The 19,717-nt window shown below is 36.8% G+C and overlaps 1 protein-coding gene across 5 annotated transcripts in view; it reads right to left on the reverse strand.

Moving 5' to 3' along the window:
• The window catches only part of GALNT13 (polypeptide N-acetylgalactosaminyltransferase 13), a 494,468-nt gene that overhangs the window by 15,097 nt on the left and 459,654 nt on the right, over positions 1-19,717 (reverse strand). For all 5 annotated transcript variants that reach the window (XM_036023469.1, XM_028510990.2, XM_036023467.1 and 2 more), the window contains one exon: positions 740-874. In XM_036023469.1, the coding sequence (XP_035879362.1) occupies positions 740-874 (135 nt within the window). The remainder of the gene's footprint in view (positions 1-739; positions 875-19,717) is intronic.

Genomic DNA, 19,717 nt, shown 5'->3' on the forward strand with positions numbered 1-19,717 from the left:
CTTCTCTTCTTAAATAAGACACCAACCACTTAATAATGTGGAAAATGTAACACAACCAACTCACTTTGTTAAGCAAAGAGAAATGAAAAAAAAATCAAGCTGTTTCCAGGCAGCTTCCTTATGCAGAGGAAAATATTTCTTTTTTATTAGCTCCATCTGATGGTTGATCTGGTTTTTACACACTGCAAGGCTATAAATTCCCAACAGTAATTTTATTGTTTCTTCTCCCTCTCTTCTCTCAGAAAGATGTGCTACATTGAGAAGATTATCGCATTTTTCAGAGTATTAACTATTCTAAAGAATATTCATGCTAACCCTGTCAGTTTTTTTCTTTTCCCTTTAAAGTGAGAAGCATAGGTATCACAGATTTTAACAGTATAAGATTTAAAATGCGAAAATGTTGATACTGTCCTGCACATGCATCTGCAGACACACCTCTCAAATACCACAGCCTGCCCTTCATGTAGTTTATGTCAGGCATGTACATAGGATAACAAAGGTTAAGTACTTAAAAATGACCTTATGCCTCTCATTTACTTAAGTATATTTTGAAATATAGGTGGGGCAAAAGTATGTTTACAACTGTTCATATGGAAAATAATAAAGTAATACGTAGGTAAGAATACAAGAATAAACTCCATGTTTCATGTACTCACAAGCGTAAGCCCACTTTTGCTCCACCCTGTATATAACTGAGCTGAAACATTATAAAATAAGTGAACTAAGGAAAATACTATACCTCAGCATCATATTCCCATAACTGATTTCCTCTCATATGGTGGCATTTTAACATGATTACCGGTCCATTGAGTCTAGAAACATCCAAGCACAAGTCATCGGTTCGTATTTCTTTGTCAGCGGTGTAAGAAAACACCTGCAAATATAAAATTCAGCAAATAATTTAAAAATAAAAATCACAGTATAGCAGATTCATCTATAGTGGCTTTCATATCAGATAAACTTTCCAAGTTGTCTCTGCTGTGTGATCTTGAGGTAGTTTATCTGAGTCATTTTCTTCAACTGCAAAATAGGGAGAGTGTCATCTGTTTTAGGTTTGTGAAGCTTCAATTTAACAAATTAAATTATGAAATGCTTATTATTTGCTGGCACCATATTTCCTGTGCTATACTTGCTTTTTAAAGCTCACAACAGGTTCAATAAAAAAGTTTATACATTGCACGGAACTCAACAAAGGGCAGTCCTTGTTCCCACTACCATATGCACAGTTCCTCAATCCTAGAGATAATGATGTTTTTCATAAAGCACTTTAAATCTTTCTTTTCATAACATAAATACATCATGTAAATTTTATTAAATATTGTCAGTGGGTCTATGAAGATGTTAGAATTATCTTCCGTAGAGATCTCCTGAAAGGTAGGTTCTGTGCTTACCTTTTTCATATAGTTTTGAGTGGGCTTAACTACAATTCTCAAAATACTGAAGAAATGTCAGGGTGGATTGTAGACTCGTTGCTAGCTAATTCAAACTGATCCTATACAATCTCGATTGCTTTGTTCCTGGTGTGAATAATTTATTTATAACATTGGTCATTAAAGTTTCATGAGAGTTATTAAGTACATAATTATAAAAGTTGTTTTCTTCCTCTGTCAAATATTAATCCACTATAGAGGCATGGGTTTATTTCTGGGCTCTCTGTTCTGTTCCATTGATCTATGTATCTATTTTTATGCCAGTTCCATGCTGTTTTGACTACTGTGGCCTTATAATATAGTTTGATATGAGGTAGTATGACTCCTCCAAATTTGTTCTTCTTTCTGAAGATCACTGTTGCTATTAAGGGTCTTTTGTGGTTCCATATGAATTTTTGAAATATTTGTTCTAGTTCTGTGAAATGCATCATTGGTATCTTAATGGGAATTGCTCTGAATCTATATATTGCTTGAGGAGTATGGACTTTTTAATGATGTTAATTCTTCCTATCCATGAACACAGCATATGCTTCCACTTATTTGTATCTTCTTCAATTTCTTTCTTCAGTGTTTTATAATTCTCCAAGTACAGGTCTTTTACATTCTTGGTTAAATTTATTCCTAGGTATTTTATTCTTTTGAGCCCATTGTGAATGGGATTGTTTTCTTAGTTTTCCTTTATGATAGTTCATTGTTGGCATATAAAAATACAACTGATTTCTGGATGTTAATTTAGTATCCTGCTACTTTGCTGAATTCATTTATCAGTTCTAATAATTTTCTGGTGGAATCTTTGGTGTTTTCTATGTATAGTATCATGTCATCTGCAAATAATTACAGTTTTACTTCTTCCTTTCCAGCTTGGATGTCTTTTATTTCTTCTTGTCCAATTGCTATGTCTAGGACTTTCAATACTATGTAAATTTTATTTGTTGAATAAGAGAGGTAAAAACCGATATCCTAGTCTATTTTCTGATTTATAGGGGAGCACTTGTAGTTTTTGCCTCTTAAATGTGATGCTGGCAGTGCATCTGTCATATATGACCCTTATTATGTTTAGGTATGTCCCCTCTATTCCCACTTTGCTGAGAGGTTTTATCATAAATTGGTGCTGGGTTTTATCAAATGCTTTTTCTGCATCTATTGATAAAATTATGTGGTTTTTATCCTTCATTTTGTTTATGTGGTGTATCACATTTATTGATTTGTAAATGTTATACCAATCTTGCATTATAAGAAGAAATCCTGCTTGATCATGGTGCATGATCTTTCTGAGATAGTACTATATTCAGTTTACTAGTTTATTCAATAAATGGTGTTGGAAAAATTGGACCGATATATACAAAAAAATGAAATTAGACCATGTTTTCACGACACACACAAGAATAAATTCAAAATGAATTAAAGACTTAAATTTTAGACTCATGATTATAAAAACCCAAGAAGAAAACAGGTAGTAAAATCTCAGACATTGCTCAAAGCAATATTTTTTTCTGATATATCTCCTCAGGCAAGGGAAATAAAAGAAAAAAATAAAAATTAGACTACATCAAACTAAAAAGTTTTTGCATAGCCAAGGAAACCATCAACAAAATAAAAAGACAGCCCACTGAATCAGATAATATATTCAATGATACATCAAGTAAGGGGTTAATATCTAACATTTATAAAGAACTTATAAAACGCAACACCAAAAAATAACAAAAAACAATCCAATTACAAAATGGGTAAAGAATCCAAATACCCACTTCTCCAAAGAGGACATGCAGATGACTAATAGACATATGAAAAGATGCTCAACATCACTAATCATCAGAGATATGCAAATTAAAACCACAGTGAGATATCAGCTCACACCAGTCAAATTGGGTATCATCAATAAATCAACAAACAACAAGTGCTGGTGTGTATGTGGAGAAAAGAGAATCCTTGTGCACTGTTGGTGGGAATGCAGATGGGTGTAGCCTCTGTGGAAAGCCCTAATGAGTTACCTAAAAAAATTAAAAATGGAACTGCATTATGACCTAGTGATTCTACTTCTGGGAATTTATCCAAAGAAACCCAAAACACTAATTCAAAAGAATATAAGTACCCCTATGTTCATTGCAGTGTTATTTACAATAGCCAATGTATTGAAGCAGACCAAGTCTCCATCAGTAGATGAGTGGATTAAACAACAATGGGGCATTTACACAACAGAATACTACTTGGCTATAAAAAAAAAAGAAAGAAAACTTTACCCTTTGCAACAGCATAGATGGACTTGGAGAATATTATTTTAAGTGAAATAAACCAGTCATAGAAAGACAAATACCATATGGTTTCACTCATTTGTGGAATCTAATGAACAAAATGAACTAACAAGTAAAACACAGACAGACTCATAGAGAACAGGATGACAGCTCTGGAAGGGAGTTGGAGAATGGAGGATCAAGGGAAAAAAAAAGGTCCCATGGACGTGGACAATAGTGTGGTGATTGCTGGGACAGGTGGAATGGAAGAGGGTATAAGGGGGTAAATGGTAATGAAAAATACAATAAAATAAACTATCTAAATAAATAAATAAATAAATAAATGATAGTTGTTTTCCTCCACTAGCTCTGATAACCATGGTTCAGTATTCTGTGGGTATCTATTTTTTTTTCCTTGCACTGTCAAGTATAATGAGGAAGGCAATCTCAGTGTCTGTTTCCCAAAGCAGTCTGATCATACTGCAGGAAGTCAGGTCTACAGATCACTTATCAACTCAGGAGCCCTAGTCTTTAAGCTGAACAAGTTAGTCTTGAAAGGATTGTTGTTACAGTACTGCTACTCACAGTTTTCTGAAAATCACAAGAAGTCATGAGAGGAATGTGCAATTGGAGCCCAAGAATTCTCTTAAGCCAGTTATCTTAAAAGGAAATTCTTCACAGAGGTAATACATCCTACTCAACAATATAAAAACTTGAGAAGAATGTGGAGTTTCTTTAATTGAACTATTTAAAATATAGTCATCATGGCATGAAATACAGGAAAAAATGTCCTGTCTTTAGTATAGTTTAATGTTCATATTTTTCATGGAAAGTATGAGTTATCAAAATAAGAGTAAAAGAAACACCCCCCAAAAATAAGTATTTGTATCCTTCCCAAACATGATTAGTATTTTTTAAAAACAGAATTACTGTAGTCCCTCTTGCATGCGGTTTTGCTCAATGTGGTTTCATTGACCTGAGATCAACTACCATCAGAAAGTATTACCTGGAAAATTCCAGAAATAAACAATTCATAAATTTTAAATTCTGTGCCATTCTGAGTGGCACGATGAAATCTCACGGTGACCTAGTCCACCTTGCCAGGAGTGAGAATCTTCCCTTTGCCCCACTTGTCTATGTGATACATGCCCATAGCCTTAGCCACTAGCAGCCCCTCATGTATGCTGTCACTGTAGCACCTTGTTGGCATTCAAATAATTGTTCCATTTTACCATTAGTTATTATAATTGTTCTATTTTATTATTAGTTATTGATGTTAATAACTAATTTATGTTAATCTCTTACTGTGCCTAATTTATAAATTAAACTTTATCATATGCATGTAGGAATAGGAAAAAAAACATAGTGTAAGTAAGTTTCCATATTATACATGGTTTCAGGCACCCACTGGGGGACTTCCAATATGTTCCATGTGGATAAGGGGGGAATACTGAGCAAATATACTTAATTAAGTAACTAAATCTGGAAGTAAACCTTAATCTGATGGAAGAAAGTGTCTAGAGAATTTTCTTTTGCACATTACAGGGTTGTTCCAATATGAAGAATAGTTTTTCACAATGATATCACTTTCTTTTAGTTGCCTGCATGCAACTAAATGGAGACACCAAAGCACCACAGTTGCCATTAATTTTGTGTGATGAGTATAGTCGTTGCCTGAGCAAATATTCTCCTCAGGTTTCTTATGATAGCTTGGAAATTACACCTGTTGAAAGTTCTAGAGCAGTTTACTACATTCTTTGTTCCTCAGTTTCTAATTTCGATTCATATTTTGGTCAATTAGCAGATATCTTAAGTAATTTACAACCAGAGAATTTATAATTGTAGAATTTTTTGAGTCTCTCCCTCTGTCTCTTTCCTCTCTCTCTATATATATACACATATATGTATGTGTGGGGGGTATATATAGGCTCACAGGTACAATTTTTTTGAAAAATATCTGTAGATAATATGCATTCATTATTTTCTGGAATTAATGTAAAATTGAGATTTCTTTGTTTTTTTGTACCTGACAATCTTATTTTTATGCTTCAGTGTTTTTAGGATGTCTTTAAGTCTATATAATAATAATAAAAAGTACATGTCAGTATATACACATCTTTTTTTTTATTTGGAAATTATTAAGTTTGATCTCAATTATTTATCTTTTATATTTTTACCTATAATTATCATCTTTCTGTTTTTTCATATCTCCTACTGCAGGAGAGTCTTGGCTTTTGGGATAGCCTGAAATGAAATATTATATGCAAAACACTGTAGAGATCCAGGTTCCCGGAAACGTTCAGTGATCGATCATTTGTATTATCTTCCCAGTCTTGGAGCTAACCATACATTGTGGCCTTGTCTATGGATTACTGCCTTGATAGTATGTGTGAAATCCAAAACTTTTAAGACAGGAGCTTTGCTCCAGCCAGTCTGTGCCCACCTCTTGGCCACCTCAAGTCCTGCAGTGGGGCTCTAATATCTGATGACAGTCATTCCTGAATTTTTGGCACGATACCATTCCCATATGCCCTCCAGACTCACCAGTTGTGAGTTTCTGCGACTCCAGAGGCGACCTCACAATCTCTTCAGATCTCCTAGGAAGCAGCGGCTCCCTATGGCTATTGCCTGTCGCCTGTGTCAGTACTCCAAGTAGAATCTCTCAGTTCTTAGTAGCATACCTGCCCAATTTCTTTTCCTACTGTAGTTAAAAGCTTTATTCCCAATCATAAGGAACAGAAAATGCTTCAAACCTGAACATATGTGAAGCACATTAACTTAAACTATCATACATGTTGATGACTTTATGAGATTGATTCCGTCATTAGTGAAGTATGATGATATGTTCTTTTATAAAAATTGGAAGCTATCTCTCCCTTTCTAGTTGCCACTCAAATTACTTTATCATTGGTTAACAATACTTATTCCTACTAAACCAGAATTGAGTTATACAGACACTAGATTTAGCATTTATTTTCAGTTGCTCCAATGCCAGCTTGACTCTAATGACAGTTGATGAAATCAACCTGATCACATCAAGCTAAGGGGACGAGAAACAGAGTAAAATAATCTATTTCTGTCATTCCATCGATTATAAAAGAGGAACAGGGAGAAAGGTAACATTAATTAAACATCTATTTGTGTGAGAAACCATGTGTGATATGATTCATATATATTAAATAAATTTGTATTTTTGTTACATTGTGCAGTTATATTTATATTCCCATGAATGCATAGCAACTCATGGTATTGCAAAACATAATAATTAGCGCCCTTTCAGTGTGCTGTAGGGTGCTTTGAAAATTCTGTGTTTTATAACTAATCTTTATATTTATTTAAACACAAAAAATAATGAGTCTATTTAGCTTTCTATGTCTTCCTTTGTACTCTGCTGGTCAAGCTAGCTCTAAAACCACTAAGATGGCAATTTTTATTCAATTATTTTAGTTCAGCTATTGCATAAAAAGTGATGCATTTTTTTGTTCCACTTTGTGGATCCTGTTATTTATCATGCCTCCTGAGACTCTTTTATTGTCTCCTATTGTATTAGTTTGCTAGGGCTGCCATAACAAATTACCTCAGATTGGGTAACTTAAATAGACATTTATTTTCTCAGAGTACTGGAAGGTAGAAGTCGAAGATCAAGGTATCAGCAGGACTGGTTTCTTCTGTGGATCTCTCTCCCTGGCTTACGCATGGCAATTCTACCTGCATCTTCACAGTTTTCCCTCTGTGCCTGTTGGTGTCCTAATCACTTCTTACAAGGACGACAGTCCTATTAGATTAGATCTCACTGTAATGATCTCATTTTACCTTAATCACATTTTTAAAAACCCTATCTCTAAATACTGTCACATTATGAAGCACTGAAATTACACCTTTGACACAGAAATTTTTTTTAGGGGGGGACACAATTCAGCCCATACCTATCAACCCTTTAACATGCATGGAAAAGAGATAATGCATTTTTCCCTACCCCTTGAGTAAAACTACCAATTGTATGATCTCTCTGATTACCTGTCTAGAGTCCCTGAGGACTCAGTTCAGAAATTATAATGGTCTGTTTAATGTTATCAATTGACATTCTGAATGGAATACAATAGCAGGTCTTCTCCCTTTCTCTAAATCGAAGTGCTTTAGGGTGGAAGCTTGCAGCAGGACAGGGCAGCGTTGACTGTATATCACTGTCTTAGGTATTCTTTTCATTCTCACCTTCTTTGCCCACACCCCAATTCCCCAAGGCTGCTAATTGGTTTTTTATTATTCCAGGGAGGTAAAGCTGTGGAAGTCTTACCTGAACTGTTATAGCCCCTTCCCATTCTCCGGCCTGGCAGAGATTTAAATCTCTTTCTCCTGGGTGTTTGTGGTTCTTCAGAGAGTCCCAACACTAAGTAGATCTCACTGCAGTGCTAAGAGGACATGGTCTATTTTATAGTGGACCACTTTTTAAGACTTGAAAGCTCAGAGAGGCAAGCCGACCCAGGCAGGGAAGTCACTGGAATTCAGTGTCACAGGCCATCTTTCCCGCGTGTGGGTCAGGTCACAGGTTGCAAAACCCCGGAAGTGTAAGAAGCACCTAGTAAGCTCTCAAAGTGGTGTCCTACACAATTTGTAGGGCCCAGTGCCAAATGAAAATGCTGGACCTATTTTCAAAAATTATTAAGACTTTCAAGATTATAGGGCACTGTTCAGCTCCATGAGTTTGTATACCCATGAAGCTGCCCCTGCCTTGAGTCCTCCTCTTCATAGTTTTGTCTCCAGAAACTAGAATCCCAGCCCCACTCCCTAGAGGAAGGGCAACTACTCCTCCCATAGAAAACATTACAATGTTTTCTACCTTCTGCCACTTCCTGTTATGGGATGAATTGTGAATATACTTGGAAATAAGGTCATTATAGATGTAATTAGTTAAGTAACCATGAGGTCATACTGGAGTAGGGCAGGCCCTTAATCCAAAATGACTTGTGTCCTTGAAAGAAAACAGAGACATATGGAGAGAAAACAGCCCTGAGACTAGGGAGAGGGAAATTGGAGCAATGTACCTACACTGTATGGAGATTGCTGGCAAATACTGGAAAAAACCAAGGACTAATTCTCCCTTCTAGGTTTCAGAACTATGTCCCTCTGACAGTTTGATTTTTGACTTGTACCTCAAAAATTGTGAGCCAGTAATCTTGGCTAGTGTGGCTCAGTTGGATGGAGCAGCATCCCATGGATCCTGGATTGAAAGATAGTGGGTTCGATTCCCAGTCAGGGCACATATCCGGGTTTCGGGTTCCACTCCAGGTCAGGCCATACAAGAGTCAATTAACTAATCAGTGTTTCTCTCTCACATAGCTATTTCTCTCTCTCTCTCTCTTCTCTCTTTCTCTCTCTCCCTCTCTCTCTCTCTTTCTCTCTCTCTCTCTCTCTTCCCCACCCTCCCTTTCATACTCCCTGGTTTGCTTCCTCCTTCCCTTCCTCCCTCCCTAAGAGCAATGAAAAAATGAACTTGGGTAAAGATAAAAAAAATTGTGAGACAATAAATTCTTGTTTTAAACAATCCAGTTTATGGTAGTTGGTTATGACAGCCCTAGGAAGCAAATACAGGTTGAAGTATCTAAAAGTCATGGAATCAGTTTTCCAAATTGCTTTTGCAAATTCTGCATATAGGAATTGATTTTAGATTTCATACCTGTTGTATCTTGGTGACTGGGCTCAAAATTGCAACACCAAGTTATATTTTATAAAATCAATTTTATAGTATTTTTTTCTAAATAAATATATCTTCATACAGTGGTACTTTACTGTGACTAGGTGATTTATCTGGTTTCATACCTATTTATAGAGGTCAAATTTATTTCTCTTAATTGATATACTCAAATGAGTTTAACAATAATTTCTGACAATAAAGGATGATAGCCAATTCTAATCTAAATTCCTTTTAATCTTATTTTTTTTTCTTAAGTGTGCATTTTCTTTATTTCACATATATGTCTAGGTGTTCCAGATTTTTCATTTTGGTATGTCCAAATAAATTTTACAGTTATTCAAATATATACAGTGAAGACAGCCTTTAAAGAATTTCCAAGGACTGCTGTGAGAGTGATCTCTTACAATATGCTGCATGAAATGAATGCTGAATTTCAGACAATGAAAGATTGTGTGTATCTATTCTTTTAAAAGTTTCATCATGCTTAAAATTCTAATGTTGTATAGTTACTTCTTTAAAAATACTCTTTTATTTTTACCCCTTTGAAAATTTTCAAGCAAATATTTTCTTAGAGGAAAGGCCTAAGAACAGTGTTCAGCAGTACAAGTTTCAAGCCAAGTTCACTGTTGTCGTTTTGGGACCTGGGCCAAGCCTCCTTCAGCGAGGAGCTCAGGCACTGAACGCCCTCTGCTGGCTCTGTCTTGCCACAGGATTTCTTTTCTTTTATCCTTAGATGATGAAATATTAATATTTTGCAAAATACACATATGTATTCAATTCTTATGTATTTATATGTAATCTGTATTTGAAAGGTTCACCCATGTATTGTACTCAGCTTTATTATGTAAGGTGCGATTTCCCTAGATTTAGGTTTCAATTTATAAAATTATTTTCCTGTCGAGTGCCTCAGGACAATATTTTCTATAGAAGTTCAGTTTTATGTAACTCTGTCACTTTATGCCAACTGTTTCACTATCTAGATTAAGAACCAAAGCCAACAAATTTACAGGATTCATGCAGTTTTCCAGAGCTGCTTAGTGACAGAGGTCTCTCTGAACCCCAAGCACATTGTCACTACTTTTTTACTTGACCACAGTGCCCTGTACACACCCATCACTTAGTCATGCTGAGCTTTGGGCCCCCTGGGGGATCACTTTAAGTATTTGAAATGTGGTCAATTTGAGATTTTATCAACAACCATCTGGAGAAATAAATTATAATAAAATTAATACATGTTTTTTCCTCATTCTGTAAAAATAGCCCAGGAAAATTTGTATTGAAATAACAAGGAAAAACATCTAGCAACAAAAGTCAGACCTTCAACAATGTGATTTAGTTTTCAAAATGCTCTTACCCTCTTTCATACCATTGTGAAATTAGCACAGAAAATGCAGAGATGGAATGGAATTCATCAATGGAGCTACCAGGCAAAGAAACTTTTGTACCCAGACGGGTCCTTTGTCTGTTAACTTGGACTCAGGTTTCATCTCTAGCCTGTTGCTCAGTGGTTTGCTCAGAAGAGGGTAAGGAGAAGTAGGTAGCTTCTAGCTGTGTGCTCTTACCTTACATGCCTAGATGGTATCTGTGGTGTTTTACGATTTTAATGATCTAAAACCCTGTGAGTGAAAACAGCATGTGGGTGTGAACCTCACATTCAGCATTTCTATCCTGTCCTGAAATCATCTACCACACATCAACTCTTTCCTCTTTCACTTCACTGTAACTATGTGTAACAATTTGCTGTTTCTTCATTTGCACTCAGCTCATCTCATTCTTCAACCCCTGCTTGCTATGTGATGAGCACATCACTAGGACTATTCTTCCTATTCTGCTTTGCTCAGGAAAAGATTACCCCCCTTAAAGTCTTCGGATATTCACTTTCTTCATGCAGCACTTGGTAATGACTCTCACCTAGACGGCCTGCTTGCACTGCGTTCTATGTACAGCATTGTTTGTGTTCAGCGTGGTGCAGCACAGCCCTAAAACAACAGGATTTGGATAAAGACCCAGACCTGGGTCTCCACCAACAGTTACTGTGAAGTTTCGTCAAAGTCTTGGCTTCCTTATCTGGGAAAAGGGACAAAGATGTATGTCCCTTGTTTCTTGAGCTACTTTGAGAGAGGTAATGAGATAATTCACATAAATTTTAAATACAGTACTAGCCCCAAGTAACATCTAAGTATTAGTGTTTATCTGTACAAAAATTTAGATATATAATCTACCTTTATTATATTCTGTCTCATCCTTTGTTTTATTTTTAAGCCTTGCTGCCCCATTAACAACATTAAGGGTATGTTTTGAATACTTATGGAAACAACTCTAGGAAAAATGTATGTTTCCAACAATTACTTGCTGAATTGAAATGAAAACAATTCATCTTTGGAATTCTCTAGTCCATTTTGTGGAAAACAGAGCAAGAGAGTAAGGTAATATAATAATAAATGGGATGTACTAATACAGTAACAAAATGTGATTGATGTTCCTATTTTCTTTCTACTTCATCGTTAAATCTTCCCATTTTAAACACTACTAATATTAAAGTTTATGTATATTTAATACTTTACACTGTCTAGAAGTGTTTTTAAAGGAAGTCTATGATTCAAGAAATCTAATAAACATTATGCTCCAGACACTCACATTTTACTATTGTACCCTTGAATACAAATTTAAGCCCAATCAGAATCCCTCCCAAAAGAGACTCAGCTAGCTATCTGAATGCGTAGATGAGGACAGTGGTAGACTTCTCAGATGACTCCAGCTTTTCGGTCCCCTGCTGTGTGTACATGCCTGTTTAAACATGCTTCCTTTAAGTGGGAGTGAGACTTTCACTCTGACAGAAAAGTCACTCCATGATTACATTACTCTATATAGGATCTCCTATTAGCCAACCAAAGACAGATTTTCTTATTGGCCTGCAAGACACAAACTACCAGGTTTTGAAGAGGGCCAACGTGGCAGGGGACTGAGGGCAGCCTCTTGCTGCTGAGAGCAATCACTGGCAGAGAGCCAGAGGGGGGAAAACATCCCACCAAAACCCCAAAATATGGGACTTCAGTCCTTCTACTGTGAGGAACTGAAATTGGCCAATAACCAGAAAGCTTGAAAGAGCACCCTGAGACTTCAGTGAAACCACAGCTCCATCCGACACCCTACACTGCTGGCTGCAGAGTCAGGGCAGCTATAGACCAGCTCAAGACCTGAGAGCTACCAGAGAAGGCCTGGGAGATGCAGGCTCCAGAAACAGCATGGTGGGAACAGGCAGGCCTGAGGTGGAAGACCTCTGGATGGAGCAGGGACAGCACACAGTGACCAACCACCTTGTGTTATAGTAGAGCTAAGGGGATCTTCCCAATGCCATCTAGGAAAGATTCAGAGAGCAGCTTTATCTAAAACTATTGCAGGTCCTGTAAGGTGGTGGTCAGCCCTGATTACAAGAGACTATGTGATTTAGAGGGAGAGGGACTGCAAGGGGAACAGGGCCCCCAGGGGCCTGTGCTACAGCATGGGGGCCATGGAGACACTTTTAAAAAGAGAGCTGAGATGTACCTGAGGCTTGGCAGGGACCTGGGCACATAGACCTGTGCACAGGCAGGTCACAACAGCTTTGCTAAGCAAAAAAGCTCAGAGTCAAAATATACACAGAAGGAAGAGGAGGACCCAACCTAATATAGCTCGCAAGCAGAGGGCAGAGCAGAGTGGAGGATTCGGACTGAATCCCCTATGAGGAAGCAGCAGGCTTGGGTCTGGAAGGCAGGAGCTGAATGCCTGAGATTTACTCCAGTCAGCCAGAGCCCTTCACAGCAGGTGAACACAACCCCCACCTGCAAGATTACAGGCTTGATGGCAAGGTCAGGCCCAGGAATTTCTAGTTGATGTGTACATTTCCTTAGGGGAAAGGAGAAAAAGGCCCTTTGCCAGACACTATGTGCTATACAGCTCCTCAAGCCCCATTTATTAAACTCAGTAGAGCAGAGAAAATAGAGACAGGCACAAAAAGACACTATCTTCTCTCTTGCAAAGCTGTTTAACATTCACTTCATATCCTTCAAGTTGGGGCATAATACAGCACCAGGCTTTATAATATAGTTTATTCCAAACCTCATATATTGCTTTTCCCTTCTCTTATTCCATACTACCCCCTTCCCCCAACTTTGTATTTTTGTTTTAAATTCTATTTTCCCTCTTGCTATGATTTGTTTCTATTCTGTACTATTACTATTGCTCCCTTCTCAAGCCTCTCAGAACCATTTGTAACTGCCATTAGTTACCTCATACTCCTTCCTCCATTCTTAAAATACCCTTATTCTCTCCACTTTTACCAATGTTTTCTCATAGGTAGTAGATAAGGTGAATAATACCCTCTATCATCTCAAAGTAACTTCTTTCCTCTAGACATCTCTTAAGCTCTTCTTTCTTTCCTTGTGCCTTCTTATTCCCATTTCACCCATATAAATCTTAGCTCATTGGTTGTTGATATCTCTGTGGTGGAGATATTTCTGCAATTAGTGTATATACAAATATATATATTTTCTTTAAGGTTTGGTTTTAACCTAACACTACATGTTTCACTTCTCTTAATCCATTCAACCTTCCCTCTTCCCTTTTTAAATTACAAAGTAAATTTTATTTTCTTTCCCACTTTGCCTTGTCTCTACTCCTTCCTCTTATTATTGTCCCTCCCTCACAAAATCCCTTGTCTTTCAGTTAGTCATCTCATATTCATTTTTCATTTCTTATAATAGTCTTAATTTCTTTACATGCTTTTTAATATTGGTGCATTGCCTGTTGATAGTGTGAGTGTGGGTGGAGGATATCTTTATGGGTGTGGGTCTGTTTCCTGGACTGTTTGTTTTTTGTTCTGGCAGCATCTGTGCAACAGTATAAAAGATGTGGAGGGCAGAGTGACTCTCAGTCGATCAGCCAGAGGGAAAACCCCACCAAAGAAAGACCCAGAGACAACCCAAACCTAATTACAACCACATAAAAGGCATAAAGGGCAATGCAAGAGCATCAAGCACAGTTGATCAAGGGGATTGCATCACAGAGTCCCTCAGGTCTCCTGCCACAGAAGATCACACTTCAAAGACAGGGAGTCAAGGCAGATGGATCTAACAAGCAGAAAAAAAAGAAGAGTCACCAACAATGGGGAGACACAGAAACAACCCCAATCAAAAGGAAAGGAAAAATCCTCATAAGGACAGCTAAATGAAACTGAGGCAACCAAACTATCAAACATCAAGTTCAAAATGATGGTTATAAGGATCCTAAAGTTGATCAGCGAGAACTTCAACAACACCAGGTAACCTTCAAGGAACTTATTACAAACTACACCAGCATGAAAAATGACATAGACACTATCAATGAGAGCCAGGAGGAAATGAAAAATACACTAGCTAAAATGAAGAACACAGTAGAAGGAATTAAAAGCAGGTAAGATGAAGCAGAGGATCAAATCAGCAAGCTGGAGGACAAGGTAGAAGAAAATTCCCAGACAGAGCAAAAAATGAAAAAAGACTCAAAAAGAACAAAAAGAGGTTAAGGGATCTACAAGGCAACATGAAACATAACAATATCTGTATAATAGGGATACCAGAAGGAGAAGAGGAGCAAGCGATAGAAAACCTGTTTGAAAATGTAATGACAGAAGACTTGCTGAGAGAAAATGTCATGCAAGTCCAGGAAGTATAGAGGGTCCCAATCAAGATGAACCCAAACAGGCCCGCTCCAAGATACATCATAATTAAAATGGCAAAATTTAAAGACAAAGAGAGAATCTTAAAGGTGACAAAAGAGAAACAGATAGTAACATAAAGTGAGCTCCAATAAGGCTAACAGCTGATTTCTCAGCAGAAACACTGTAAGCCAGAGGGAATGGCAAGAAGTATTTGAAGTAGTATAAAAAGCAAAGGCCTACAACTGAGATTACTCTACGTAGGAAGGCTCTCAATTAAAATGGAAGGTGAAATAAGGAGTTTCCCAGACAAAAGAAGGCTAAAAGAATACACCTCTACCAAACCAGCACTGCAAGACATGATATAGGAACTGCTTGAAGAAGATGAAGAAAAAGGGTGAGAGAGAGTAACACAGATTCAAAGGTGAAAAATGGATAAGTACCTATCAATAATAACCTTAAATGTAAAGGGATTAAATGCTCAAATCAAAAGACATAGGGTAGCTGAATGGATAAGAAAACATAACCTACACATATACTGCCTAGAAGAGACCGACCTCAGAACAAAAGATCTATACAGACTGAAAGTAAAAGGATGGAAAAAATATTCTGGTCAAATGGGTAGGAAAAAAAAGCCAGGATAGCAATACTTATATCAGACAAAATAGACTTCAAAACAAATTCCATGAAAAGAGACACATAAACACACTTCATAATACTCAAAGGATGAATCCATGAAGAAGACATAAATATTGTAAACATATATGCACCCCACATAGGAGTACCCAAATATATAAGGAAAATCTTGGAGGACTTCAAGAAAGATATCAACAACAACACACTTACAGTGGGGGATTTTAACACCCACTGTCAACAATGGATAGATCTTCCAAACAAAATATCAACAAGGATACTGTGGCATTTAACAATGCCCTAGGTCAAATGGACTTAACTTACATATATAGAACCTTTCACCCCAAAGAAGCAAAACACACATTCTTTTCAAATGCACATGTAACATTTTTTCTTTTTTTTTTTTTTAAGATTTTATTTATTTATTTTTAGAGAGGGAAGGGAGGGAGATAGAGAGAGAGAGAGAAACATCAATGTGCAGTTGCTGGAGGTCATGGCCTGCAACCCAGGCATGTGCCCTGAATGGGAAGTGAACCTGCGACACTTTGGTTCACAGCCCGCGCTCAATCCACTGAGCTACGCCAGGCAGCACATGTAAAATTTTCAAAGATACAACACATGACAGAACACAAAACATGCCTCAAGAAATTCATGTCAAGCATTTTCTCAGACCACAAGGGATTAAAACTAGAAACCAATCTCAAGGAAAAATCTCAAAACATTCAAATTTATGGAGCTTGAATAGAATTCTATTAAACAATGAATGGGTTAATAATGAAATCAAGGAAGAAATAAAAAAGTTTGTGGAGTCTAATGAAAATGAACACACAATAGTCCAAAATCTATGGGACACAGAAAGGCAGTTCTGAGAGGGAAATTCGTATCAATACAGGCCTACCTAAAAAAGATAGAAACTTTCAAATTAACAATGTAATCCAATGGGTACCAGAACTGGAGAAATAGTAACAAACAAGGCCCACAGGCAGTAGAAGGAAGGAAATAATTAAGATCACAGCAGAATTAAATGACATAGAGACCAAAGAAAAATTGAAAGGATCAATAAATCCAGGAGCTAGTTCTTCGAAAAGATAAACAAAATTGACAAGCTTTTAACCAGACTCATTAAGAAAAAAAGAGAGAGGACCCAAATAAATGCACTCAGAAATGAAAGGGGAGAGATTACAACTGATATCACAAAATGCAAAGGATTGTAAGAAACTACTATGAAGAAATATGCACCAAGAAGTTTGAAAACCTGGGAAAAATGGACAAATTTCTAGAAACATATAATGTCCTAAAACTGAATCAAGAAGAAGCAGAAAGCCTGAATGGACTGATAATAGCTAGTGAAACTGAAGCAGTGATCAAAAAACTCATGGCACACAAAAGTCTTGGACCAGATGTCTTCAATCAAGAATTTTACCAAAGATTTAGGGAAGAGCTAACCCCTATCCTGCTCAAACTATTCAAAAAATTCCAAGGAGAAGGACGACTCCCAAACTCTTTTTATGAGGCCAGCATTATTCTAATTCCAAAACCAGGTAAAGATACAACAAAGAAAGAAAACTACAGGCCAATATCACTGATGAAAATAGATGCTAAAATCCTCAATAAAATATTGGCAAACAACATCCAGTAACACATTAAAAAGATCATATACCATGATCAACTGGGATCACCTCAGGGATGTAAGGATGGTACAATATTCAAAATCAATAAATGTAATATATCACATAAACCAAATGAAAAACAAAAATCACATGATCATATCCATAGATGCTGAAAAAGCATTTGATAAGTTACAGCACCCATTTATGATAAAAACATACAGCAAACTGGGAATAGAGGGAGCATACTTCAATATAATAAAGGCCATATGTGAGAAACCTACAGCCAACATCATACTCAATGGCAAAAACAAAGACTTTCCCACTAAGAGCAGGAACAAGACAAGGATGTCTACTTTCACCAGTTCTATTCAACATAGTATTGGAAGTCCAAGCCATAGTGATCAGACAGGAAAAAGAAACAAAAGGCACCCAAAATGGAAAGGAAGAAGTAAAACTGTTATTGTTTGCAAATGACATAATAGTATACATAGAGACCCCTATAGACTCCACCAGAAAACTACTCAACCTAATAAGTGAATTTGGCAAAACAGCAGATACAAAGTCAATATTCAGAAATCAAAGGCATTTGTGTATACCAACAATGAAATATCAGAAATAAAAATTAGGGGAAAAATTCCATTTACTATAGCCAGAAGAAAAATAAAGTACCTAGGAATAAACTTAACTAAGGAGGTAAAAGACTTGTACTCAGAAAACTACACAACACTGAAGAAAGAAGTTAAGGAAGGCACAAATAAATGGAAACCTATACCATGTTCATTGATTGGAGGAATTAACATCATCAAAATGTCCATACTGCCCAAGGCAATGTATAGATTCAATGCAATCTGTATCGAAATATTGATAACATATTTTACTGATATAGAACATATATTTTAAAAATTTATATGGAACCATAAACAATCCCAAATAGCCTCAGCCATTTTGAGAAAGAAGAAAAAACTGGGAGGGATCCAAATACCTGATATCAAACTATATTACAAGGCCACTGTAATCAAAAGAGTCTCCTACTGGCATAAGAACAGACACATAGATCAATGGAATGGAATAGAGATCCCAGAAATAAATCCAAGAGTCTGTGGTCAATTAATATTTGACAAATGGGGCAGGAGCATAAAATGGAGTAAATAAACCTCATCAATAAATGGTGTTGGCAGATCTGGACATGTACATGCCAAAATATCAAATTAGATCACCAGCTTACAACATACACCAAAGTAAACTCATGGTGGATAAAAGACTTAAATATAAATTATAACACAATAAAAGGAGAACCTAGGCAGGAAAGTTTCAGATTTCCCATTAGGCAATATTTTCATGAATATTTCCTCTAGGGCAAGGGGCATAAAGGAAAGAATAAACAAGTGGAACTACATCAATTTAAAAAGCTTCTGCACTGCTAAAGAAAACATCTGCAAAATGAAAAGGAAACCAACCATATAGGAAACATATTTGCTAATGACACCTTACACAAGAGTTTGATCTCCAAAATAGATAAAGAATTCACATGACTCCATGCCAGGAAGACAACTCAATTAAAAAATGGACAAAGGACCTGAACAGACACTCCTCCAAGGAGGATATACAGAGGGCCCATAGACATATGAAAAGATGTTCAACATCACTAGCCACCAGAGAGATGCAAATTAAAATCACAATGAGATACCACCTCACACCAGTCAGAAGAGCCATCATTAACAAATCAACAAACAAGTGCTGGAGAGGTTGCTGAGAAAACAGAACCCTAGTGCACTGTTGGTGAGAATGCAGACTGGTGTAGCCACTGTGGAAAACAGTATGGAATTTACTCAAAAAAGTAAAAATGGAACTGCCTTTTGATCCAGCAATTCCACTGCTAGGATTGTACCCTATGAATCCCAAACCACCAATTTCAAAGAACCTTTGCATCTCTTTATTCATAGCAGTATTATTTATAATAGCCAAGTGCTGGAAATAGCCTAAGTGTCCTTCAGTAAATGAGTGGATCAAAAAACCGTGGTATATTTACACAATGGAATACTATGCAGCAGAAAGAAAGAAGGAACTCCTATCCTTAGGACAGTATGGATGGAACTAGAGAGCATTATGCTAAGTGAAATAAGCCAGGTGGTGAAAGACAAATACCATATGATCTCACCTATAAGTGGAACCTAATCAACAAAACAAACAAAAAAAAACAAGAAAAAAAGAACCAGAGACGTGGAAATAAAGAAGAAACTGACAGTGAGCAGAGTTAGGGGAGGGGAATAATGGGGAAAAGATGGGGAAGGAAGGGTCAAGTCAAGGAACAGGTACAGAGACTCATGGTCAAGGACTATGGGTTGAGGACTGTCTTTGGGGGCAGGGATTGCACAGGGCAGGCTAGAGCAACAGTGGGAAAAATGGCAAAAACTGTAACTGAAGAACAATAAAAAATAAGAATAAGATCT

The sequence above is a fragment of the Phyllostomus discolor genome, chromosome 4, assembly GCF_004126475.2.
Source record: "Phyllostomus discolor isolate MPI-MPIP mPhyDis1 chromosome 4, mPhyDis1.pri.v3, whole genome shotgun sequence".
Lineage (NCBI taxonomy): Eukaryota > Metazoa > Chordata > Mammalia > Chiroptera > Phyllostomidae > Phyllostomus > Phyllostomus discolor.